Below are 26332 nucleotides of genomic sequence, written 5' to 3'. Positions count from 1 at the left end.
CCCCCGCCCCACCCCCACCCCCACCCCCACCCCACCCCCAGCCCCAACCCCACCCCCACCCCCACCCCTGCCCCACCCCACCCCCACCCCACCCCCAGCCCCAACCCCACCCCCACCTCACCCCCAGCCCCACCTCACCCCCAGCCCCACCCCACCCCCACCCCACCCCCAGCCCCAACGCCACCCCCACCCCCGCCCCCACCTCACCCCCAGCCCCACCCCACCCCCAGCCCCACCCCACCCCCAGCCCCAACCCCACCCCCACCCCCGCCCCCACCTCACCCCCAGCCCCACCCCCACCCCCACCCCCCACTCCCTCCCCCAGCCCCACCCCCAACCACACCCACACCCAGCCCCACCCCCACCCCACCCCCGCCCCCCACCCCCACCCCACCCCCACCCCTGCCCCCCCACCCCCACCCCGCCCCCACCCCCAACCACACCCACACCCAGCCCCACCCCACCCCCAGCCCCACCCCCACCCCACCCCCAGCCCCAGCCCCACCCCCACCCCTACCCCCAGCCCCAGCACCAGCACCTAAACTGGCCCCTGCTTATGCAGGAGCCTGGAGGTTGATTGGAAATCCTGGACAGGTACCTTTTTTAATGGGTCTCAGTTAAGCCCTAAACAAGCCTATTTATAGCTACTGGTCATGTGTGGCCAAGTAGTCATGCCAGCCCCAATCCCACCTCTGCAAAAATGACCCAGAGGCAGGATGGAGCTGGGGAACCGGTACGTTAGCCCGCGGGATGAACTTTCCAGGCTCAAAATGCAGCCCCAGGAGCATAAAATTAAACTATTCATTTAAAATAATATCCACATTGGGAGAAATATAACACTGACCGATGACGAGTGGCTGATTTTCTAAAACTTTGAAAGTAGCATCTTTTTTAACAGTCTGGTAATATTTAATTTCTGCTTTGCAAATTATCTCAGCCAAATAACTTTGTGTGGATTTTAGCTCGATGGGAAGGCGGGTTCGGTGGGGGTGGGCAGGGGGCAGGCGGAAAGCCAACCGCCGCCTATGATTGGGAATGGACCTCCAAGTAAGGCCCGCCCAGTGTGAGAAGCAGCTGGGGAAGCTCTGAGAAGGGGCGGGCGGGGCCGCATGATGTCCGCCAGGTCCAACGGTGACGTGGCAGCCGATTTGAAAGTGGTCCAGTCTGCCCCTGGAAGGCTGCCACAGAAGGACGCTGAACCCTCGATGGATTCCAGTGAAGCTGGACATGGCAGGTCAGCGGGGCAGTCAGTCCCACGTTTTTCAGATGAGTGCCTCGTTGCCTCTCTCTCCCCACCGCCCCCCCCCCCCCCCCCCCCCCCACCCCACCAGGAGGAAGTGGCAGCCAGGAGGGGAACCCTTGTCCCCCCAGAGACAGGAGGAGGAGGCCCCCCCACCTCCGGGCACCTCTACCAAGAAAGCATGGGCAGAGGTGGCATCCAGGGTGTGCAGCCACGACATGGTGAGGCACACATGGGTGCAGTGCTGGAAGAGCTTCAACGATCTGCTGTGATTGGGAAGGGTGAGTACCGTGTTGGCATGGGTCGGTGTGCAGAACGGTTCAGGGCTGGCCAAACCCCCCTGTGGACCCTAGGGGTGTTAGAGTGTGAATGGCAACTGAAAATGACTCTCGAGCTGGCTAAGAGGGTGAACCCTGGCTGCGTGGACTGAGTGCCTTGCGGCTCAAGGGCCACAAATCGGCTGAGCCCCACCTGTTCCTCAGATGGGATTGGCCAGGCTGCAATGACGATGCGGTTGCAGAGTGGACTAATCAATGCTCCTCTCTCCTTTCAGGAGAAGACATCCCATAACATTACTGAGCGGTCGCGGACTGGTGAAGGATCCCCACACCGTCTAATTCTCACGCGCTATGAGCAGGAGGCACTGGGGCTCGAGAGGCAGCATGCGCCTCGGGCAAGTGGCTGCGGTGAGGTTGAGGTGCCAGACAAAGGTAAGAGTGCAGTGCACTGAGGTGAGAATGTCGGTTATTGTAACCATTTTAATGTAGTCTAATGGATGTTGATGTGAGCCTCAAAACTGGAGTCCCCATTGATAATGGAAAGACGAGGGCACCATGATGCAGATATCTATTATCTTACCAGGGTGCCTGGCATGCACAGTGACCATGTCATGACTTAAACTAATAACATGTCCTCCTTCTCCCTTTTAGGCTCAACAGCAGGTGTTCGCAATGAAGACCCTGAAGGGCCACCCCTGACCCTGGAAGACCACCATGCTCAGCAGGCATCAGTGCAGATACCAGCACCTCAGTGGGCATTAGTTCGCCATCTTGTACCTCGGTGCGCATTGGTGAGGGCACTTCACACTTGCTTGAGGTGCAGGCGGAAGCAGAGTGTGCCCCGGGTGCCAGCAGTCGGAGGACTGTTGGAGACCAAGACAGTGCTCAGTCGATGGCTGATGATGGGCCTCTGGAGTTGTCCATTAGGCAGCAGATGCTGTAAGTCCAGCAGGGTTTGCGGGAGAATCTGGTGGAGATACATGAGGGAATGCATGCCATGGTGTCCATTTGGGAGGAGTCCCTGCGGACCATTGCATTGACCTTCATGGCTGAGCACAATGTCTCCTCCATGGAGAGAGTAGCGACTTTCATGGAGAGGCTGCTCCAAGAATACAATCAGGGGTCCCGGGGATGCGCTTGTACCTGCGAGCCCTCACACCGGCAATGACCTCAGCTGGCCAGTGTCTGTGTGGGAGATGGATTGGGCACCCAGTATCCCAGTTAGGTGCCCGCCCATCAGTGGTGAGCAGAGAGTTCCAAAGGGACCTCACGTTGACGCATGAGCTGCTTGTCGTCACTGCGGGTTCCTCTCAGGGCACTCTGGATGACACCAGCAGCTCCTCTGCCAGTGATTGTGGCATCTGATGAGGTTGCGGTGACTGGGGAGATGCCAGCTGCTCCCTCCCAGGCTCCACAGGCCAGAGGACGACCGCCAAGGTCATCAAGGCCAACAAGACAGCAGAGTCAGCAGGTATCTCCAATGCCGGTGCCAGCGAGGGGGGAGCACCTAGACGTAGCACTCCACAAACATAAATGTAAAGCACCTTAAGCACAAGATGGCCTTATCACGGGTGATATTTTGTTTCCCCGTTTTGCTTTAACTTTTTCAATGGTGTGATAAACAACACTAGTTATTGTTCACTTCAGCTATGTTTCACGTGCACAACTAAATAAGAATTGTGCTATTGACCTCTGTATGCTTCATTTGTTCTGTAGGTGCAAGGTAGGCCATTATGTAATGATGGACGTGTGTCTGCTGAAACTTTATTGCACAGACACAGAGTGTATGTTGGTGGCCAAGAAAATGGTCCTGTCAGAGATCGAGTATGGAGCCTGCAGCCCTGGCATTGGTGATGTTTTTTATTTGGTAGGCTAGCTGAAGGAGCATTGGTGTCCCTGCCTCCCAGGAGGTTACCCAGGTAAACATCCATGCCCTCAGCATTCTCCCTACCATGCTCGTCCTCAGACTCACTACTGGACTCATCATCTGTGGCCTATGCAACTGCGTCAATATCCTCTTCCCCCACTGCCAGTGCCAGATTGCATGCTGCACTCTGCACAACCACTATCAGTAACACCCGCTCCAGGGGGTATTGCAGTGCACCCCCTGAATGGTCCAGGCATTGGAAGCGCATCTTGAGAAGACCTATGGTTCTCTCTACCACAGCCCTTGTGGAGGCTTGGCTCCTGTTGTACCGCTGCTCGGCCTCTGTTCTTGGATGGTGGAGAGGCTTCATGAGCCACCTTTTTAGAGGATAGCCTTGTCACCCAGCAGCCATCCACCCGAAGAGCCTCCACACCTGGGAGTGTTTGAGGATATAAGCATCATGGGAGCTGCCTGGGTACCTTGCACAGACTTGCAGAATCAGCATCCTGTGGTCACACACTATCTGCGCGTTCATGGAGTGGAATCCCTTCCTGTTGACGAAGGCATCCAGCTCACCCGCTGACGCCTTGATAGCCACTTGTCTGCAGTCGTTGGCACCCTGGACGCAGGGGAACCCAGCAATCATTGCAAAGCCTTTAGCTCACTCTGCCTGGATGGCCTCATCCATACAGTAGTGAATGAAAGTCAATGCGCACCTGAACAGTTTCTGTCACCAGCTTGACACAACTGTGGACAGCTGATTGGGAGACTCCACACAGATCCTCCACTGACCCCTGAAAAGAGCCAGAGGCATAGAAGTTGAGGGCCACTGTGACCTGCAGAGCTACTGGCGTGGGACGACCCCCCACACAGTCGGAGCTGATCTCCGGCCCAATCATCAGACAAATGGAGGTCACTGTCTCCCTTGAGAGATGGAGCCTCCTTCGGCATTGCACCTCAGACATATTGAGGTAGCTGCATCGCCGCCTGTAAACCCTGGCAGCAGGATAGTGTTATCTTCTGTGGCCCTTTCCGCCTAGGACTGTCAGCTGGCCCTGCTCCCCTTGCGCCTGCGCCTCTCCTCCCACAAGTCACTCCCCTGGACACCTGGCCTCCTCTCCCTTCTGCCCCTCTCTTCCTCCTCAGAGGAGGTGCCTCCAGCAGAGACCACAATCCCCATTACCAGTGTAAGGGAAGGCTGTCTGATACCTGGAAGAGCCCACATGGTCTGAATCCTCCGGGGACCTGGAGACAACATTGAGTCCAGAAATGAAGCCTAGAAATGATCAGAATGCAACTCTGAAGTGAGATGAAGCAGACTAGTTCACAAAAGCAACCAGCAGAACATGATCTTCACTATTCCTCAGTACTCACATTGACAACGTTACCGACCCTTCTAATTCCACCTGTGGATGAGCTTTTGCGAATTGTGGCCTGCCCGCCTGTCCGCTTTGCCTGTTCGACAGCTGAAAATTGGCATGGGCTTGTAAAACTTGAAGACAGTTGGTGTGTCGAGGACCTTAACTGGCCTCTTAATTAATGGTGAGCAAGCCTCCGTCTCCCTTGCATGCCCGCCTAGCGAAAGTGCGTGTTGACGATGGCACGCTTGGCCAGTGTCAATGCACATCATTTCATGCTTGGTGGGTCAGGCACATGCCCGCCAGAAGGGCAAAAAAATTCTGCCCTAAGTGTTACATATAATTCAAAGTTTTGCACATATGGCGTATCACATGTTAAATACATAGCGTAGAAAACTAAAGTATGAAAATTCATCGGCCCTGATTTTCTCACTCAAGTAACTACTATTAAGTTAACTGAATCAAATCTGATTCTGTTTATTAGGAATAAGGAATCTGTATTTAAAGAGACAATTTAATTTCTCTTCCCGGTGATACCAAAACAACCCACTATTGAATGAACCAATCAATTTGTTCAGTTTTTTTTCCCCAAGCTCATTTCAGCTAAAACGTTATGATATGTACTCCAGCCGAATGTGAAGGTGAGAAATACTTTTACACAAAGTATAATAAAACTCTGATCTGTATCTGGAGCCTAGGGCTCTGGTGTAAAGTGTAAGAAAAAAAGAACTTGCATTTATATAGGCCGGGATTTACTATGGGGGACAGGGGTCTCGCCTACCAGTTGGAGAACTGGTGGGAGCCCTGCATTGCTCTTTTTCTGGGAGGCCTGGCGTTATTCTGAGGTGGCCAGGCACCTCACCTGGGTAGTATTGAGCCTTCCATCAAATTGAGCCCCCCAGGTCCTACACCTGAGTGCTGCCAGTTAATTAGAGTCTGGCAGCACCACTAGGAGCAGTGGTCACTGCCAGTTCTGCAGTGTGGCCAACCATGAGGATGAGGGACGGATCCCAAGATAGAAGTGAATGTGGGTGGGATGGGGGCAGTCAGCAAGGTGGGCAGGGTAGTCAGAAGCAAGGGCTGGGGTAGCTTCCTGCGGGGCCCTTCTTTCCTGATGCTAAGTCCCTCAACTGGGCCCATGACCGAAGGCCGCCCTGCCAGTAGGCTGCTGACAAATCCATCCGCTTGGTGAGTCCCTGTCTGCTGCTGGTTGAAAAGCAGCAGTGGCAGGATTAAACTCTTCGGTGGCCATTTAAGGGCTTTAAGTGGCCTCCGGGCAGGAGGGATGTCCCCAAGACTTTTCTCCCCAGACTTGATCAGGGGTGGGATCTCCCCTCCTACCTGATCACACCCTTCCCCCACACCCCCCACCCCCGTTCCACCTCTGAACTTTTCTCTGGGCCTCTGGTGTCTTTGCCATCTTGGGACATGCCAAAATTCTTTATAATCAGGGAATTTGTGCACAACAAGGTCCCACAAAGCAACAGTGTGACATGATTTGAAATTTTTTTCTACCATGTAGTATTTTCATTTTGTGTGTTGTTTTCTGAAGTTCTCTGAGATCTTGCTTTCACCCAACTCAATTTCATTTCAGATATTTTGGTCTCCATTAAGGAATCTATTCATCCCAGTTTTTCTGAACTGCTGGTTAGCCAAGCATGCCCTGGAGAATATGATTGTGAGTATTAGGACCTAAAATGCAAATAGTCACTCCAAGTTCCTCTGCTCATCTTCAGATAGTGTCATGGGTGCTTTTGCATCCAACTGTGCAGGTAGACAGGACCTCAATTTAGCACCTCGCCCAATACTCAGAATTCTGAATCCCATAATCTAATGGCAATAATTATCGCAAAGTTATATAATTTTCTAAGTTGTGCAGAATGGGGTCATTTTAACAAATCAACTAGTTTGTAAAATTCAGTGACAGTACAAACATCAGTTTCAGTTTTTATTTGCAGCCAGTACTGTTCTAAGTAACTTGTCTTAGGTAATTAAGCATGTAACTTCCACATGTAACTTATCTCTGAAAAAGAAGAATGTTGTATTCAGATTAAAAAGAAACAGACCTTTGTCCTTATTTTTGTTTGGAATATAAATGAGAATTTTGAATTCTCTTTCCATTCATTTAGAATGATCTTCACAGAGCTATCCAGCGAACCCAATCTGCTATGTTCAATCAGGTTCTTATTCTTATATCCACTTTACTGTGCCTCATTTTTACTTGGTAAGTGATGTTGGGTCAGCCTGTTCTGTAAAAGATGCTTGTTGCTTTTTTATTGAAAGCTTGCTGTTACCTTTTTGGAGATATGAATAAAATTCAAAACATCCATTTTACCAGTTGAATTTATTAAACTATTCTTTTTCAGTAATGAGAGAGTACCACATTAATATTTTTCCTGGTCCAAATTATAAATGCTGCTCTTGTTTCTAGCAGCATTTTCAGTTATTAACTATTTTATGTATGGAGTGCTAGTGTAGTAATTTATATTTGTTGCGATCCTGATCGCTAACATTTAAAGAGAAATCCAACAACCAGTAATTAGTTGACAACACCACAAGCTTTGGTGTTTAAACAGAAACAGACTTTATCATATATAAAAAATTAAAGCAAGCACTATTACCTTAACACTATATGGTTTATAAAGATTTATGCTATAAACTCAGTTTAACTTTTTACTTCCCCAATGCCCCCCCCCCGCCCCACACAAGAGTTCCCTTATTTTATGAAATCTTGAAGGTTCATTCACTATCTTGGGGCCAACCCAAAGGTATGCCACAGCTCTCCAGCGTTCACTCTGATTTCTTCTCACTGTTGCAGCTATTCTCAGCGGTATGAAATTTCATAAGGATCCTTCCATTAGTTATTGGCTAAGCGATCCTCCAAATTTCTTCAAAACCTCACGACTGTAGACTTCGCAGCTCAAACTTCACTGCATTCTCCAAGCTGCTTGTTTTCACTGAGAGTCACTGTAGATTTCTTCTTCTAGCAGCAAGTTAAGCAAATCTTCCAATCTCTTTTTCACTCACGAACTCTAAGTGAGCTGCAACCTACACAAAACGAAATCTGCAACTGCCTTCTGAGAAACAGTCAGATAAATTTTAAAAAATAAACCTTTTAATCCCCACAGCTCATCTTCATGACAATGTGGCATACTCGGGATACTCCAAACAGAAATGTAAATTAACTATCTTTTATCTTCAAAACCAAACCCTTTGATTTTATGACCCATATCAATAATTTATCTCTAATGGATATAATTGCCTTCTCTTCAAAATTGGTCTGTCCTTTTAAGGAACTCTCATGTTTACAAACTGCTTCCACTTCTTTTCATCTGGGACCTACATGAATAATTTAAATCTTTTATTGAGCTGTGCGTAGACCATCTGGCTTTACCAAAAACTTAATGGTGGGTCATCCATTGTTTATGTTCCTCACCATAACTCTAACCTTATTGAATAAACACCTTTTAACTGTAATTACATCACACTGGTTTGATTTGCATTTATATCAGGGTTGTTACCAGTTTCTCAATCAGGTTTTTCCATTTATCCACATTAAAACAAAACAATTCCCAAACTAAAAATTATTTGCAACATAAAAAATGAAAGGGCATATTTTATATAGCACAAAATTCCTGTAGAGAACATAACCCACTGAAATCGCTACATCCTTATGTTTGGTGGTGTGGGAGTGATTAATCTTCTTATGATGCATGCTTTTCATTTAGAACTTCTTAGAAAAGATGCATGCTTTTTACTGGAAAATGTACATTTTTTTAATACAAATCACACACTCATGTGCACGTGTGTGCGCACACACATACACACACACACATACATACATACATACATATCAAACGTGCTTATATCTGATTTGCATATTTCTTCACATTGAATGTTTTGGGTTCTTCCTCACCCATCAGGATATCCATTCTGCCTGCTGAGAATTTGCAATCTTTGACATTCTACTCGTTTCAAGTTAAGATGAGCTGTTCTCATGCACCTCCCAGTGGCTGATTTTGGAGTGGTATTGTAGTTGTGGCCAAGGAGAAGTTTGTTAGGAATTCCGGATGCCTGGAAATTTCTTTGTTATAAGGTGGCTTTGAACAAGGAAGGAGAGAGAGAGTTTTTTTTTTAAATTGTGGCTTTTGTTCTTAAACCTGTAGCAGTGAACTTAGTTATGCTAACAGCACAATTTTTTGTGACACACACTTGTCAGCTTTTTAATTACCCACTCCAAACTTAGCAAAATTGATTTAAAATCTTTGGATTTTGAGCATCAGGTTCTGAAATTTTAAAACTTCTGGACTTTATCTACCTTATACAATTTGAATGCGCAATCCATGAAGGATACTGCATTTTCTATCAATATTTTGGCTTTTCTGAACAGTGGTATAGCACTCCATCTCTCAGAAAGCTTTTTCTTAAAATAAACGCTGAATCTTGAGCCTTCATTTGTTGATCTCCCACTGTCAGCAGAGCTTTCCTAACCCTGATTTGTGCAGCTTAGGACTCTGCATTCCTGAGTCTTTTCCCAATGTTGGAGTAAGTTTGGTGTATTTATATAAAATCAAGCTGTCTTTTCACAAGCAAGGCATTTTATTAATTACTTTGAGTTGCTTCTCAACTGTGGCAGATTGGAACATCTGCAAAAGAAGGCCAGAATAAGTGGCAGCTAGCTGAAACTTTGCAAAATGGTTTACCAAAATATAAACCCTGTAAAAAATAATCATTTGTAAAGATAATCTAACTGAAAAATGTGCCATCGTTTTCATTAAGTGAATTATTTCATTATGAATCACAAACCATAAATAGTTAATAAAATGTTAGTAAGTGGGTATTTTGAGAATTGTGACCATAATATAATTGAAATAATATCATTCTCGGAGGGGAGAAACGGTTGGGGGTGGGGTGGTCACAAAGTTAGCAAAGCTAAGAGGAAGAGACAAACTAAAAATGTAGTCTATGCACTTAAATGTCAGAATTATGGAAGTAACGGAAAAAAAATTATCTGCTCTGAGTAATGGAGCATGTGTAAAAATATTTGCTGATCTGGGAAAGTCAGCATGCTTTTCTGGTGGATAATATTTAACTAAAGATTTTGACTAAGTAATTGAAGGGGATCAATGGATTTTATATACATAGATGTATAGTAGGCATTTCATAATGCTCCACACAAGACTGTTTGTAATAATTTAATTGCATGGAAGTGGCAGTAGCTCCATGACATGGATAGAAAGGCCGGGATTTTGTCAACAATGTGTCATTTTTGACGTCATAACTGGATCCGTGCACCATTTCCGCTTTCTCTCCTTTTGTGGGGTTCATTATCCATGGCATGGAATATAGCAGTAATACTTCCTTGCTTCATCTTTACAGAGTGCTGTTCATTTGTAATATTTTATTCACTTTATGGCATTTACATTAAGACAGGCAATTAGGGATAGGCAATAAATGCTGGCCCCATTGGAACTGCCTGCATTCCAAGAATGAAAAAGATGTTCTAGTCTTGGAGAAAGTCCAGTCATGAGTCACCAGGATGATACCTAGGAAGAAGGGACTTACTATGATAAGAAACTGGGTAAACTTGGGTTATATCGCTGAGGTTGAGAAGGTTAAGGGTTAATCTAGAAGAGAGGTTTAAAATATTAGAGGGAATTAAAAGGCTAATTCGAAAAGGACTTTCTCTGCATTTGGGCAACATAAAAAAAGGAAATATAATTTTAAACTTTGGGCTAAACAGTTAAGACAAATCCAGAAAAAAATCCTTTGTACAAAACGATATAAGAATGTGGGATGAGTTGAGTTGAACTTTTGCCTTGGGGCAGATATCGTAAGTTGGGACAATTTCTGGGTTGTGAAGCTACCCCTGGGGGAAACGGAAATGATGCACGATATTTACGGGTGCAACACCTTAATCGAGGTGGAGATGGGTTTGCCGTTCAATCAGCAGCCGTTGGGCCAGGAACCAAAGGCGGGATTTCTAAAGTGTGGGCCCAATTTAAACAGACCACAACAACTATTTTTGTGGCTCCTCTTTAAATCAACCTGCAGTCCTTTTCAAGGTGGCCCAGGACAGCCAGAGGCCTGGATCCCGGGGTAGGGCTGCCCCAGGCTCTTTAATGAAACCTAAAAGCAATGTTAGGCGCAGGGAGAATGAGGAGGGAGGTCCTCTTCCCAGAGAATGGGAAGAGGAGGCCACCTACATAAATAAAGCAGGGATGGCAGGAAATAACAGAGATTGCGCACAGCAGTAGCATAAGCTGTAGATCATAGATCCAGTGCTGGAAATGCTTCAATGACCTCTTATGCACTGGCAAGGTGAGTGGCACCTTCAGCCCTCAGGACAAAGCCCTGGGTGTTCACCCTCCAACAGGCACACCAGCTGAGGAACTACAGTGTGCTGGTTACCCCTTAACATGGGAACAACGCACTTAATAATGCCTCAGAATGCCCTGGAGCCATAGTACCGCTGAGGACGTGTTACGATTGATAAGTGTGGCTGCTAATGAATTGGAATGGCTGCAATTGGTCATTTGGAAATAGTAGTGCCTGACCTCACTCTCTTTCTTCCAATCAGGACAAACAGGCGCACAATGTGAGGGAGAGCGCTCAAACAAGAGGAACTGTCCCCTACATGCCAATGGAGGAGTGAGCAATGGAAGTAGCTGGGATAGCTGACCAGGAAGAAGGTGGCTCTGGCAAAATAGGCAGTCTTATTTGAGATGGTGATTACAGAGAGCGCTGTGTTCATTCAGGGGATGCACTGCATTCCATCACGTCCAACAGCATGGTGAACACTGATTCCACTGGAGAGCTTCAGCACTGCAGAAGCTTCTGCTCTCTAAGGCCAGCTCTCATGATCTATTCTTGTGTCGCCCACAGATGCAGATGTCCATCCATAAAGAACCTCTCTCCCAAGCAGCAGCCCAAGAGCCCCAGCTAGAAACGGAAGAAACAAGTGTCACATCTTACAAGCACACCATCCACCAGCGCAGATACTCTCACCTCAGGTCCTCATGCCTAATTAGGATCTGCGTCACTGAGGAGAATGGCACTAGGATGCATAAGGAGGTGCCATAGGCAGAGGGAGCTGTGATCAGTTCCTCTCGGAAGAGGGAGGACAGACTCAGCCCTACTCAGTTGAGCACTGATGCACGGCCTCAGTAGTCACAAGAAAGATGGGAGTTGGAGTGAAGATCTGCAGCAGCCTGGATTACCAGAGAATTAAGGAACCATGGCAGCTGCTAGGAAAGTAAGCATACCCAAGGAGGAAGTTCTCCTCCTTGTGGGCTATTCTAGTGAGTAACAATCAGAAAAATAGGGTTTCAAAACATAATAAAAAGCTGCAACTTAACTAGGATTAGCTTTAGGACACTAAGGCCAGTATGAAAATTCGGCAGGAAGTAATTTCCTGAGCAAGCCCTTATATATTTCTGACAACTAGATGGCCTTTTTTTTTAAAAAAAAAAGTATTTATTTTCTATCTCACCAACAGATGGCTTAACTTACAGGATTACAGACACATGAGTCGGCCATTTGGCTCCTAAAGTGCTTCACCATTTTGTTAAAATGGTAACATGTTTCTCTAAATCCCCTAGTTCTTTCTGAGTTGTGGTCACAGACTAATTGAATGTTAAGGGAGTTGAAGCCTTTCCTACTGGTGAATCTGAGTGGGCAATCTCTGGCTATCTTGAAGGCCATATGGGTACAATTGATGATGCCTTGCACCTGGGGGAATCTAGTGAGAGTGGCAAAGCCCATTGCCCTCTGTCCCTGTGAGTTTGCATGGCTAGTGAAATGAATGTACTGTCCAGCTCTGGTAAATACGCCATCAGTGACCTGCAAGATGCAGTACATATAGCTGTTTGCAAGATGCCGTCAAGGTCTGCACTGATCCTTGGAAGATCCAGAAGTGCACATGTTCAAGGTCATGATGACTTTGATGGCTACCGGCAGGATATGGCAATGAGTGCTGTGAGGTGAGAGGTCTTCAGCAACAAGGGCACAAATGTCTGTGACCATCTGCCTGGAGAGACGCAGTCTCCCATGGCACTGCGACTCAGTCCTCTTCAGGTAGCTCCTACTTCACTGATAGATTTTATGTGGAGTGTATGGCCTCTATGTCCTTCCTCTCTCTCCTGTCCGTGGCTCCTCTCTGCCTGTGGAGTGTGTTCCCCCTCACCACCCACTAGACACAAAATCTGAGTTGTGCCGCCATTGTTACCTGCAGCTTTCCATGTGCTCAGCCGGTTGTCCAATTGCCTTTGGCAGCCTTCCCCCTACACTTCTGCCCCAAAGATGCCAGGAGGGTGATGACCCCCTACATTGCCCACTCTTCTATCCACCTACATAGCATCTGTCTGCCAATGTCCAAGTCTCTCTGTATGCTATTTAAAATGTTATGGTTCAGGAGTAATTTCCTGGGACGGCCATTACTAACTCCCTGCTTTGTACCCATCTCTTTTCACCTGATCATCCCCGGGCAGGGCTTGTAACCCGTATGTCACGTGAAACTCTCAACACACCTGTTAATGAGCTTTTAATGAGCTCTGCAATTGGCTCTACTGGGTCTCCTGGCCTGGTGAACATAGCTGGCGCCAAGGTAAGTGTCAGGAAACTGGCGTGCAAGCCATTGCTGGTATTTCCGGGCCCCATCCATCTCCATTGCTGACCTCTGCAGGGCCCGAAAATTCAGCCCCTTGTTCCAGAAGATGAAAGACAGAATCAACTGAGGTAACTATGTACTTAGCTGAGATGTAATGGGAATAACTAGGGGATATAGAGAAAGAGTAGGAAAGTGGGATTAAACTGACGAGCTGAAATGGTAACAAAATGGTGAAGCAAGTTGAAAGGCCAAATGGCCCACTCACGTTCCTCTGGTCCTGTGGGCTGGGCCATCTGTTGGTGAGATGGAAAATAATGTTTTTTTTGAGGAGGATCATCTAGCTGTCAGAATTGTAGGCTTGCTCAGGATGTTCCTTCCTGCTGAATTTTCATGCTAGTCTTGCTGTTGTAGGGCTAGTCCTAGTAAGCTATAGTTTTTTAGTGTTTTGAAATCCTATTTGACATTGACAGGTCGGCGGGCGCACAGCTGAGCCTCCACCTACCTGAAAATTTAAATGGGGCGAGGTGACGTCCGGAGTTCTGGCCGACGTCACCCGCGTCATTTTACGCGTTGGCGAGCCTGCCCCTTGCTCGCCGACCGGGAAATCCTGGCCAAAGACTCTGCTTCCACCAGCTTTTCAGGAAGAGAGTTCCAAAGACCACAATCCTCTTAAGAGAAAAAAGAAATTACCTCATCTCTGTTTTAAATGGGCGACCCCTTATTTTTTAAACAGTGACCCTTAGTTCTAGATTCCCCACAAGAGGAAACATCCTTTCACACATCCACCCTGTCAAGACCCCTCCGGATCTTACATGTTTCAATCAAGGCGCCTCTTGCTCTTCTAAACCACAGCAGATACAAGCCAAATCTTCCCAAACTTTCCTCTTGAGACAACCCACCCATTCCAGGTATTAGTCTGGTAAACCTCTGAACTGTTTCTAATGCATTTACACCTTTCCTTAAATAAGGTGACCAATATTGTATGCAGTACTCCATATGTGGTCTCCCTAGAGCTCTCTATAATTGAAGCATAACCTTCCTGCTTTTGTATTCAATCCTCCTCGCAATAAATGATAACACTCCAATAGCTTTCCTAATTATTTGCTGTATCTGCATGCTAGCCTTTTGCAATTCATGCACTAAGACACCCACATCCCTCTGCATCTCAGAGCTCTGCAATTTCCTAGCACTTAGATAATATGCTTGTCTCTTATTCTTCCTGCCAAAATGGACAATTTCCCATTTTCCCACATTTTACTCCATTTGCCAGATCTTTGCCCTCTCACTTAACCTATCTATATCTTCTTGTAGCCTCCTTATGTCCTCTTCACAACTTAATTTCCTACCTATCTTTGTGTCATCGGCAAATTTGGAAACTATCCAATCCATCCCTTCATCCAAGTCATTTATATAAATTATACACAGTTGATGTCCCAGCACTGATCCCTGTGGCATACCACTCGTTACATCTTGCCAACCTGAAAAAGACCCATTAATGCCTACTCTCTGCTTCCTGTTAGCCAAACAATCTTCTATCCATGCCAATATGTTACCCTCTATACCATGAGCTTTTATTTTCCACAATAACCTTTGATGTGGCACTTTATCAAATGCCTTCTGGAAATCTAAGTACAGTACGTTCGCTGGTTCCCCTTTATCCACAGCACATGTTGCTTCCTTATAGAACTCCAATAAGTTGGTTAAACATGATTTCTTTTTCACAAAACCATGTTGACGCTGCCTGATTACCTTGAACTTATACAAGTTCCCTGCTAAAGCTTCTTTCATAATAGCTTCTAACATTTTCCCTATGACAGATGTTAAGTTAACCTCTAGTTTCCTGCTTTCTGTCTCCCTCCCTTTTTGAATAATGGAGTTACATTTGCTATCTTCTAATCTAATGGACCTAGGGGGCTTCGAAAAATTAAAACCAATGCATCAACTATCTCACTAGCCACTTCTTTTAAGACTTTAGAATGAAGTCCATCAGGACCCAGGCACTTTTCAGCCTGCAGGTCAACAATTTACTCAGCACCACTTCTCTGGTGATTGTAATTTTCCTGAGTTCCTCCCTCCCTTTCATTTCTTGATTTATAGCTGCTTCTAGGATGTTACTAGTATTTTCTATAGTGAAGACTGATGCAAAATACCTGTCATTTCCTTGTTTTCCATCATCAATTCTCCAGACTCACTTTCTATAGGACCAACACTCACTTTGTTAACTGGGTTCTTTTTTAAATATTTATAGGAATTCTTAGTATCTGTCTTTATATTTCTGGCTAGTTCTCTCGTACTCTTAAGTTTTCCCTCCTCATTTTCTTTTAGTCATCCTTTGCTGTTCCTTATATTCTGTCCAATCTTCTGGCCTTCCACCTATCTTTGCACAATTATATACTTTTTCTTTAAGTTTGATGCTATCTTTAACCTTTCTAGTTAACTACAGATGGGTGTCCGTCCATTGGACTTTTTCTTACTCGTTGGAATGTATCTATCCTATGTATTCTCAAATATCCCCTTAAATGTTTGTCACTGCATCTCTATTGATATATCCCTCAACCTAACTTGCCAGTTCACTTTAGCCAGCTCTGCTTTCATGCCCTCATAATTGCCCTTATTTAAGTTTAAAAACATAGTCTAGGACCCACTACTCTCTCCTTCAAACTGAATATAAAATTCAATCATATTATGGTCATTGCTACCTAGGGGTGCCTTCACTATGATGTCATTAATTAATCCCATCTCATTGCACTATACCAGGTCTAGTATAGCCTGCTCTCTGGTTGGCTCCAGAACATGCTGTTCTATAATGCTATCCTGGAAACATTCTATAAACTCATCTAGGCTACCTTTGCCAATCTGACTTTTCCAGTCTATATATAGATTAAAATTTGCCATGATTATTGCCATGCCTTTCTGACAAGCTCCGATTATTTCTTCCTTTATGCTCCACCCTACCTTGTGGTTACTATTAGGAGGCCTGTACATGACTCCCACAAGTGACTTCTTGACTTTACCATTTCTCATCTCTACCCAAACCATTTCCATAACCTGGCTTCCTGAAATTAGGTCATCCCACTCTATTGTGCTAATACCATCATGAACTAACAGAGCCACCCCTCTACCTTTTTTCTTTACTCCCTGTCCTTCCTAAATGTCCTATACTCTTTAATATTGAGATCCCAATCCAGGTCCCCTTGCAGCCATGTCTCTGTAATGGCTATCAAATTGTCCCAATTTATCAGAGCCTTTAGTTTTATCCTTTTATTCTTTTTCAAACCTCTGGTCTCATCTGTTGGTTTACTGTTATGTTTGTACTCTCTATCCTTGCCTGTCAAGGTCTTTTATTCATTTCTCGTAATGATACCTTTCGCTTTTTGCCTTGTCTCTACCCTCTGATTTACCATGTCTTCCCAAATTTGATCCACTGCCCCCACTAGTTTAAAACCCTCTCAACTTCCCTAGTTATGTGACTTGCAAGAACACCGGTTCCAGCACAGTTCAGGCGTAGATCCCACTTTCTCCAGGATTCATGCCAGTGCCCCACAAACTGGAACCCACTTCTCCCACACCAGGCTTTGAACCACACATTCATCTCCCTAATCTGATTTGTTTTATGCCAGTTTGCACGTGGTTCAGGGAATAATCCAGAGATTATGACCTTTTGAGGTTCTGCTTCTTAATTTGGTGCCAAGCTCCTCATTCCAACTAAGCAGAACCTCCTCCTTCATTCTGCTTTTGTCATTGGTACCAACATGGACCGCGGGTCCTCCTCCTCCCACTATAATTTCCTCCCCAGCCCGAGGAGATGTCCCAAACCCTGGCACCGGGTAGGCAACACAACCATTTAGACTTGTGCTCTTTGCTGCAGAGAATGGTGACAATCCCTCTGACTATACCGTCCCATACTGCCACTACATTCCTGGTAACTCCCCCCGCTTGAATGGCTTCCTGTATCATGGTGCCATGGCCACAATTAGCCCATCTACCCTGCAGCCGCCACTCATCCAAACAAGCTGTAAAAACCTCAAATCTATTGGACAATTACAAGGGCCAAGGCCCCTGCACTGCTGTCCTCTGGGTCCCCTTATCTGCGCCTCATGCAGTCACACCCTCCTGTCCTTGACCACTGACCAAATCAGAAGACACCATCTCAAGGGGTATGACCACCTCCTGGGATAAAGAGTCTCTTTCCCCCTGCCTGATATGCTGCAGTGTCTGCAGCTCAGCCTCCAGCTCAGTTCCTGCAGTCACAAACACTTAACTGCACTTGTGTTTGCCCAGGATCACACCAGTATCCAGAAGCTGCCACATCCTGCAATTGCAGCACGTCACCTGCCCTACCATCTCAAAAATGTGTTAATTAATTACTAATTGCCGATTAATTATAATTAACAAAGCCTACTTTTCCCAATAGGTTTCGGCACTGCCAATAAACTTTACAATGCTGATAAAACAATACAGTACTTACAATATTAATAAAACTAATAATGCCAGTTACTGGTTTACCTGCTCCTTCTGCTGCACCAGGTGGAAGTCAAATACTGGAGGCTGAAGAAGAGTAGAAGAAAGAAAGTACCTCCTCCCCACCCTTCATCAAACTCCCCACTCAGTACAGTTTACTTCTTACAGTAAACCTTACAAGAAGCGCCACTTTCCCCCTATGCACCGAATTCCCACTTTGAACTTAATTCCCAAATATACTTACTCAGTCTCTGTCTCACGCAGGCCGAAGTCTCCCCTCACTGACTGTGCGCCTCTTACTGACACACTGGAGGGAGGGGTCTCAACCACAGCCTTTTGTGAAAGGCCCTCAAATAAAGGCCTAGGTTAAACAGCTGACACATAAGCCTGGTGATCAGCAGTGACCTTCAACATGTGGAAGGTAAAAATGATTGACATAACCTATGCCTCAGCTGGATAAGAAACTGGATGAGTCTGTCATTGTGTACTGGTGAGTTGTGCGATTTCAGTTGGCTAAACTCCAGGAATATTCAAGCACATACACAGAAGCAATTAATTCTTAACTCTTCTTAACCTGCAACTGAGTTCTCTTGACTTAGATTATTGGGAAAACATCAGGTTCAGAAGTCATTCTGCAACATGGTTTCTGCATGAGTCAGACACATGGCTAATGGAAACATAAGAAGAGCTGAAATACATTTAAATACAAGATTAATAATTTTGATATGGAACATTAAAAAAGCCAAACAAATATGCTGATTGTGGTATGGAAAGGCTGATGTCAATGAATAAATGTACTTATTATAATTAACAGTCTGAATGGTATTAAAAGATATATTTGTAGGACGATATCATGATTTTAAAAAACTTTTTCTAGCAAATATATATCTTTTTTAATATTGTAGGCTGTAGGTCAAGCATAACTTAAAGCTAATGATTCTAGTTATTTTATGAGATCTTTCCCAAGTTCCACAAAATCTATTTCCTGAGTCTTATAGACATGGTGATTAAAAACAAATTAGAAATGTAAATATTAGTAATGGTCTGCTATCATTCACATTGAAAAACAGCCACACAGAGAATTGCTAACAATTCAGAAAGTGACTTCAATTTTCCCCCTTTTAAGTAGGTAAGTAGTAAAGAACTGTGTGCAAGTGCTCTGCTTGGTAAAACAAAAAAAAATCTAACATTAGCTTCAAACTATTATTCTACCTGCTGTCGGGGAAGTTACAGTGGGGGCCATTCCGTTTTCCATCTACAGGGGGTCACTTCTACTGAAACTATCAACTGAGATTAATTAACTTAACTGAACATAATAACCAATCTTTTTATGTAATGCGAACATAAGCATAAATTATAAATGACATTCAAACTAGAAAGAATAACTTTGAAGTTGACATTATAAATTGTTCTCCATTATAGGAACATACAACACCAGGAACAAAACACAGCAGTCTATCTCACCAATCCAATAAGGGCATAAGAAAAGGAGCAGGCCATTCGGTCCCTTGAGCCTGCTGTTCCATTCTGTACAATTATGACTGATCATCTACTTCAATTCCAACTTCCCCCGTTATCCCCATATCCCTCGATTCCCTTTATATCCAAAAACCTATCAGTTCTCTGCGTTAGAGAACTCCAAAGATTTTTTGAGTGAAGAAATTTCTCATCATCTCAGTCCTAAATGGCTGATTCTTTATTCTGAAATTGTGACCCCCTAGTTCTAGATTATCCAGCCAGGGAAAATATCCTCCCAGCATCTACACTGTTAACGCCCTTGGGAAATGTATATATTTCAATGAGATATCTTCTTATTCTTCTAAATTCCTGGGAATTAGGACCTAGTCTTTTCAAGATCTCCTCATATGACAATCTCTTCTTCCCAAGAATCAACCTAGTGAACCTTGGTTGCACTCCCTTTAAGGCAGGTATATCCTTTCTTAGGTAAGGAGACCAAAACTGTACAAAGTGCTTCAGGCACGGTCTCACAACAGTCTGATTGCAGTCAGACCCCTTGATCAGATCATGGCTGATCTGATTGTGGTTTCAATTCCATTTTCTTGTCTGCCACCTTTGACTCCCTTGTCTATCAAGAATCTTTTTAACTCAGTCTTGAATAAATTCAATGACCCAGTCTTTCTTCCTTTTCTGGGGAAAATAATTCCACAGACTAACGATGCTCTGCGCTGGGGAGTGGGGGGGTGGAAATCTCCTCTTCCCCACCTTTAAACGGAAACCTCTTATTTTTAAAACTGTGTCCCCTAATTCTAGTCTCTCGCACAAGAGGAAGTATTTTCCTGGTACCCACCCTATCAAGACCCCTCGGGATCTTGTATGTTTCAATAAGATCACCTCTCATTCTTCTAACCCCAATGGGCATTGGGCTAACCTGTTGAACCTTTCTTCATAAGACAATCCCAAAATTGAGAGTAATAATCTGGAGACAAGGTGGTTGGTGGAATTTAAATTCAATTAATTAATAAATCTGGAATTAAAAGCTGCTCTTAGTAATGGTGACCATGAAACTGCTAAATGGTCATAAAAACCCACTAAATTCGCAAATATCCTTTAGGGAAGGAAATCTGGCCTTATTACCTGGCCTGGCCAAATTGTGACTCCAGACCCACAGCAATGTGGTTGACTCTTAACTTCCCTCTGAAATGGCCTAGCAAGCACTCGGTTGCATCAAACCACTACAGGAATACCACCTTCTGCAAGTTTCCTTCCAAGCCACAAATCATCCTGACTTAACTACGTTACCATTCCTTCGCTGTCAGTGGATCAGTGGAACACTCTTCCCTACAGCACTGTAGGTGTGCCTACACCATATGAACTGCAGCAGTTCAAGAAATTGACTCACCAACATCGTCTTAAGACTAATTAGGGATAAGCAACAAATGCTGACCTTGTCAGCGAAACCCGCATCCCATAAAAACCAAATAGAAAAATACTTCAATTCCCTTTGTCAAAAAGCTAACATGCCATTTGCCGCCTTAATTGCTTGCTGTATCTGCATTTGAGCTTCCTGTGATTAGTGTACAAGGACGCACGTTCTTCTGAATACCAACCTTTCGTGGTCTCTCACCATTTAATGTTCTACATTTCTATTTTTTCTACCAAGAACTTCACACTTCACATTATATTTCATCTGCGTTTTTCTTTCCCGCTTTCTTAACCTGCCTACATCCATTTGCATCCTTCTTACAGTTCACTTTTCCAGCTAAATGTATATCGCCAACAAACTTGGATACATTACACTTGATGCCCTCACCTTGTACCTGATATGGATTGTAAATAGCTGAGGTCTAAGCATTGATCCTTGCAATACACCAGTAGCTACTTCCTGCCAACCTGAGAATAAATCAGCTTCTATTCACTGTTTTCTGTCCATTATCCTCGATCCATGCTAATATATTACTCCCAATTTGATGAATCTGCCATTTGTGTAATAACCCGTTGTTCGACACCTTATCAAAGTTTTTTGAAAATCTAAATGCACTACATCTATTGGTTTCCCAGCTTATTCCACCCTGAAAAATTCAAACATTTGTCAAACAAGATTTTTCTTTCATAAATCCATGTTAATTCTTATATTGTGATTGTCCATGCCCTATTAGCACACCCCTAGTAATGGAGTCTACATTTTCCCTACTTCTGATGGCCAACTGGCCTACAATTTCCTGTTTTCTCCTTCCTTTCACTGTGTCTAGAAAATATGATACCCTCGAAAGAATGTTGATAATCCTTTATTTCTAACAACATAAAGGGATTTTTGAAAAAATAAAATGGTGCTACCCCATCAAATTAATCAGTATAATTTTTGAAAATACTGCATAAAATTAAGCAGTAAATTGTCAATTATATGGAGTAAAAAATAATGCAAATTTAGTGTAAAGAATCAGAATAAAGATTAAATATAAATGGATGTATTTCTTTTATTTATTTATTTATATATATATATATATATATATAAAAATTAAACTTTACTATTGTAAGCAAGGAATGGTCTTAAATAGGTTCAGCAATATATTAAGTGCACAACTCCATTGTGTCAATTCCCCCACCTAGTGCTTCCAGTAGGGAGCTGCACTAAAATTAAGCACAGGCCATAGGAAGGCTACTGTGTTGTAGCACCGGTTTTCTGATCAGCAGCGCCCAGCAGTTACCTGTAGGTTATACATTAATTTCATAAACCATAATTTCAGGCAGTCATGCAACTCCTGTAACAATGGGACTTGGAGCTGGTTATTGTATTAAGATTCTGTACAAACATACATATATACACCATACATAACATGAATTAGGAGCAGGAGTAGGGCACTCAGTACTTTGAGCCTTCTCCCCCATTCAATAAGATCATGGCTGACCTGATTTTAAACTCAACTCCACATTCGTACCTACCCCTGGTAATCTTTCACTCTCTTACTTATCAAAAAGCTATCTACATTTACCTTAAAAAAATATATGCAGGGCTTCTGCCTCCAACACCTTTTGAGAAAGAGAGTTCCAAAGACTCGACTCTCTGAGCGAAAAAAATTCTCCTCATCTCTGTCTCAAATGGGCGACCCTTCATTTTTAAAGCTCCCCACCCCTTTGCAGTAATTTGATTGATCTTTAATGAAAATCATCAGGGTTTCCATGACCTTTACAGGCAACAGCAGCTTTACTCACAGAGAACATTGTGTTATCATTCAACCAACTTCAAGTAATTACTTCCCTTGAGAGCCTCATTCTTCTTCAAAACTATTCCTTGTTAATGCTAAGCCTGATATTCTACCATGTAGACCTTGGTTATGATTCCCCCCGAGAGTCCTCCAACTGTGTGCCTAAACCATTCATTCCTCCTAAGTAAAATAACGGCAGGCTGGATAAGAGCAAATGTATTGTTCTCTTGAAGGATTTTGCAAAGTATTATCAATTAGCTACAATTTTGAGATTTGTAGCATAGCTGACATGTATGCAGACAACTTAAGAAATTTCCAACTGTTTTTTGTTGGATCAATCCATTAATTCATTGTCTTAATAGATCTTTGCCTGAGATTGTTGAGCTTTGTTCCACTGATGTTTTCTTGACAACATTGAAAACTCCTTTAGCTGAATATCTAAACTGGAAACCATGTTCACATTAGTCAGTTCATAGTGCACTGCCCCCTTGTTTCTTAGTATTGACAAAATTACCAGTACCTGGAAATTGGCTGATCCTGAAAGAACCATTTAGTAAACTATTTATTTGTTCTATTATTTGCTGCACATGCAATGGTCCCACTTCTGCACTCTCATTAGCACCCACCTCACCTCCCCCTGTTTATGCCTTTGACATAAAGTAGCCCTGCAAACATCCGTCCATCCCTTGCACTTTCCCCCCGTTGGTCCCAGTTAATTCATGTATCCCTATTCATTGTCAAGCAAGTTAAAAAGCGACTTACTACCCAGAAATCAAGAATGGACAAAATGGGAAAGTGTTTCAAAAGAAATAAAATGTCTTTTAAATGAACAATATTACAGTTTTTCATACAAACATGCATGCCATTGTACAAAGCTTTCCTCTTTGTTTTCCTTCTGCCCCTACATGGTGCAACCTCTGTGGCTTCAGCAGAGATCATAGTCATCATTGGCTGTCCCTTGATTTGAGGATGACGTCTGCTTGGGGTCATGAGCTTTTGCCATGGGTCTTCATGTGACTGAACAGGTGGATTCTCGACCAACAGATCTTGGGCGTGTGTGCAGGTCAAAGTAGTGGGATCTGGAGTGCAGGATTTGCTTCCTTTTATTTCCTTCTCTGCCACCGTCTGTCTCATCGTTAAGGTTTTTGGACTGAAAGCATGATGCAGTTTGATGGACAATAGCAAACTCCTCCCAGTCATTCATGTGAATGCTGCCACGCTTCAAAGAGAATTTCAGAGTGTCATGGAAGCATTTTCTTTGTCCTCCCCGGAACACTAGCCATTTGAGAGTTGAGGAAACAGGACCTGGTGGGGGAAATGCTTATCAGCCATCAGCCACCGTGTCCAGTCCATTGTAGTTGATTTTGCAGGAGTTTTTTCCACATGCTTGTGGAATTGTCTTCAAGAAGGACACTAGCATTTGCTTGATGGTCCTCCAATTGAATCTGGAGGATGCAGCAGAGGCATCACTGGTGGAATTTGTCTTGAGCACTTATGTGTCGCTGATGCACAGTCCAGGTCTCACTTCAGTGCAGGAATGTGGTAACTGCCCTGTATACTAGGAGTTTTTTGACTTGCGGAGGTCTTTGTTGTCAAATGCTTGCTGCCGTAGTTTGTGGAAGGTTGAGCTGGTGCAGCTGATCTGATGTTGGATCTCCTTGTCAATGATGGCCTTTGGAGAGGGTTGGCTGCCAAGGTATGGGAAGTGCTCAGCATATTCTAGAGTGCTTCCTTCAACATATGTGGGAGGTGGAATATTTGGCTGACCAAGAATGGGCTGATATAAGTTTTGTTTTGGCAACATTCAGAGACGGGCCAAGTTTCTCATATGCAGAACTAAAGAGATTGAGAGTGGCTTGTAAATCTGGTGCAGGGTGGACAATGACATTGCAGCCTTCTGCAAACTGTGGATCACGTATTTCTATGGTGGTCAGTTTAATTTTGGCACGGAGGTGACTGAGGTTAGAGTTTTTCACCTGGGTGGTATTTAGTACCAGAGGGCAGTTGATCTTTGATGAGATGAATAGCCACTGTCATTGCCTTTCCCTCTTCCCTTTATCCTTTTATTTCTGTCTTTCATTCTCTCATTTTCACTTTCCTTTCTCGTCCTTAATTTTCTTTCTTCTTTCCTCATTTTCTCTCTATCTCAGTAGTCAGTCTCATAAACCTGAATTGTGCTTTCACTCTAAATCATGACATCTGACATTTTTAAGTCTCAGAGACCAATATTAGCTATTTCCTGTTTAATCCTTTGTGAGGTCTCCCTTCCCTTTGGATATTGGTGTATATTTAGGTAATACTAGATTAATCAAGAATGATTCCTCAATAATGTTTAGCCTATAAATTAATGCATGTCCCATGTGCAGTAATCACTGACCACTAAAGTTCAATAGTACATTGGATGCTAAGAAAACATCTTACTTATCAATCCTATCCCTAGAAGAGAATCTCTTGAAAGAAACATTTAGAAAACTGTTTATTTCATTCAGACAGAGCATTCAACATGGCTGAAATCAGGAAATAATCACCTGAATTTAAGATCAAAGTATTGCAAGTAGCATTATAAACTCTTAGCATTTTTAATTCAATATTAATAATGGTGGTGGAAGAGGTTGGTCCAGAATCAATTGAAATCTAGTTTACAAATTTGTGTATTTATTATAGAAAGGTGAGCTTTAAATTTCATAAAGATAAAGCTTTATACTTTTATGCTATGTGGGTTTAGCATCCATGAACATTCCTGTAAGCAGATATTGTGCCTCTTGTGCCCCTGAGATCCTTATCAGCCCAATATCAAACTAAATGGAGCAGGATCACAGCCTTACAAATGGTCTGTGATTGACGCCATGGAAGCAGGTATGAGGCCACGTGAGATGAAAAAATTGAAGAGGTGGTCATGAATATGGGTTAGGAATTTTATGTGGAGGGTGGGATTAAGGGAGGATAAGAAGGCAGGGAACTCGGAGGAGAGAGAACATGATGAGTTAAGACAGACGTTTAAATCACTGAAGATGAGAACTTTCAGAGTACAGAGGCTGAGTGAGGAGACCAGTGAAGATGGCTCAGTGAGAAAATTGGCTTGGTCCTTGGGTGAAAATTAGAGAACAAGGATTTTAAATGAGAGATTGGAGGGGCAAAACAAGGTAAGATGCTCAAAGGAGGGCAAGGTGCTGGAGAAGCAAGGGGCAGACCGAAGCGTGATTTAGCGATGAGAATCATGCCGCCACCACAGTGGTCTGTGCAATACAGGCGGTGAACGACTTGGTAGCAGGGAGGCTTCAGTTAGGTTGAATGTACCTTCACCCCTCAGCCAGATTTTCAGCAAGACCATGATGTTGATGCAGCCATCCACAATAATTGATGACAAGGGCTTTGTTGGTGAGAGAATAAACATTCTGGAGTGAGATGCAGAGGGGTGGTGATGGCTGGACCACTGGCAGAGTCCACAGGCCCAGCACCAGGAGGGATGGGTTGGTCAGGGCGAAGATCAGCTCCCAGCTGCTGTGGTGCTCGAGAAAGTCGGTGGGAGCATAGGGTAGAGCAGTTGAGTTTGTTGCTCATGAGGATAGGCCCATCGGGGAATGCCAAGTGAGGCAAGTAAGCTGCAGGGAATCTAGCCAGGGATAACAGCAGGAGAGTAGGAAAATTGAAGAGTGCTGGAGGGTTGATATCGGGATTTGGGAGGTCACAGTACATAAGAGGGGTGAAATGGGAGACATGAAGACAAGAGTGAAGGGTTTAGAAAGGGTTAAAGAGGAAAGTTTAAAAACGAAAAGGGAAGATAAAAGTAGACATTAAAATGTTGGCCTTAGGCCTGGAGTAGCAGCCAAGATGTGGGCTCAAATGGACAAGGGAA

The 26332-nt window shown here is 44.1% G+C and overlaps 1 protein-coding gene across 3 annotated transcripts in view; it reads left to right on the top strand.

Annotated features, from left to right (window-relative positions):
- kcnt2 (potassium channel, subfamily T, member 2) overlaps positions 1 to 26332 on the top strand; it is a 789028-nt gene that overhangs the window by 314189 nt on the left and 448507 nt on the right. For all 3 annotated transcript variants that reach the window (XM_041208210.1, XM_041208209.1, XM_041208208.1), the window contains exons 7-8: positions 6338 to 6421; positions 6873 to 6967. In XM_041208210.1, the coding sequence (XP_041064144.1) occupies positions 6338 to 6421; positions 6873 to 6967 (179 nt within the window). The remainder of the gene's footprint in view (positions 1 to 6337; positions 6422 to 6872; positions 6968 to 26332) is intronic.

This window comes from Carcharodon carcharias, chromosome 16 (assembly GCF_017639515.1).
Source record: "Carcharodon carcharias isolate sCarCar2 chromosome 16, sCarCar2.pri, whole genome shotgun sequence".
Classification (NCBI taxonomy): Eukaryota; Metazoa; Chordata; class Chondrichthyes; order Lamniformes; family Lamnidae; genus Carcharodon; species Carcharodon carcharias.
The sequence above is the reverse complement of the archived record's forward strand: the minus strand, read 5'-3'. Positions and strand labels throughout refer to the sequence as shown.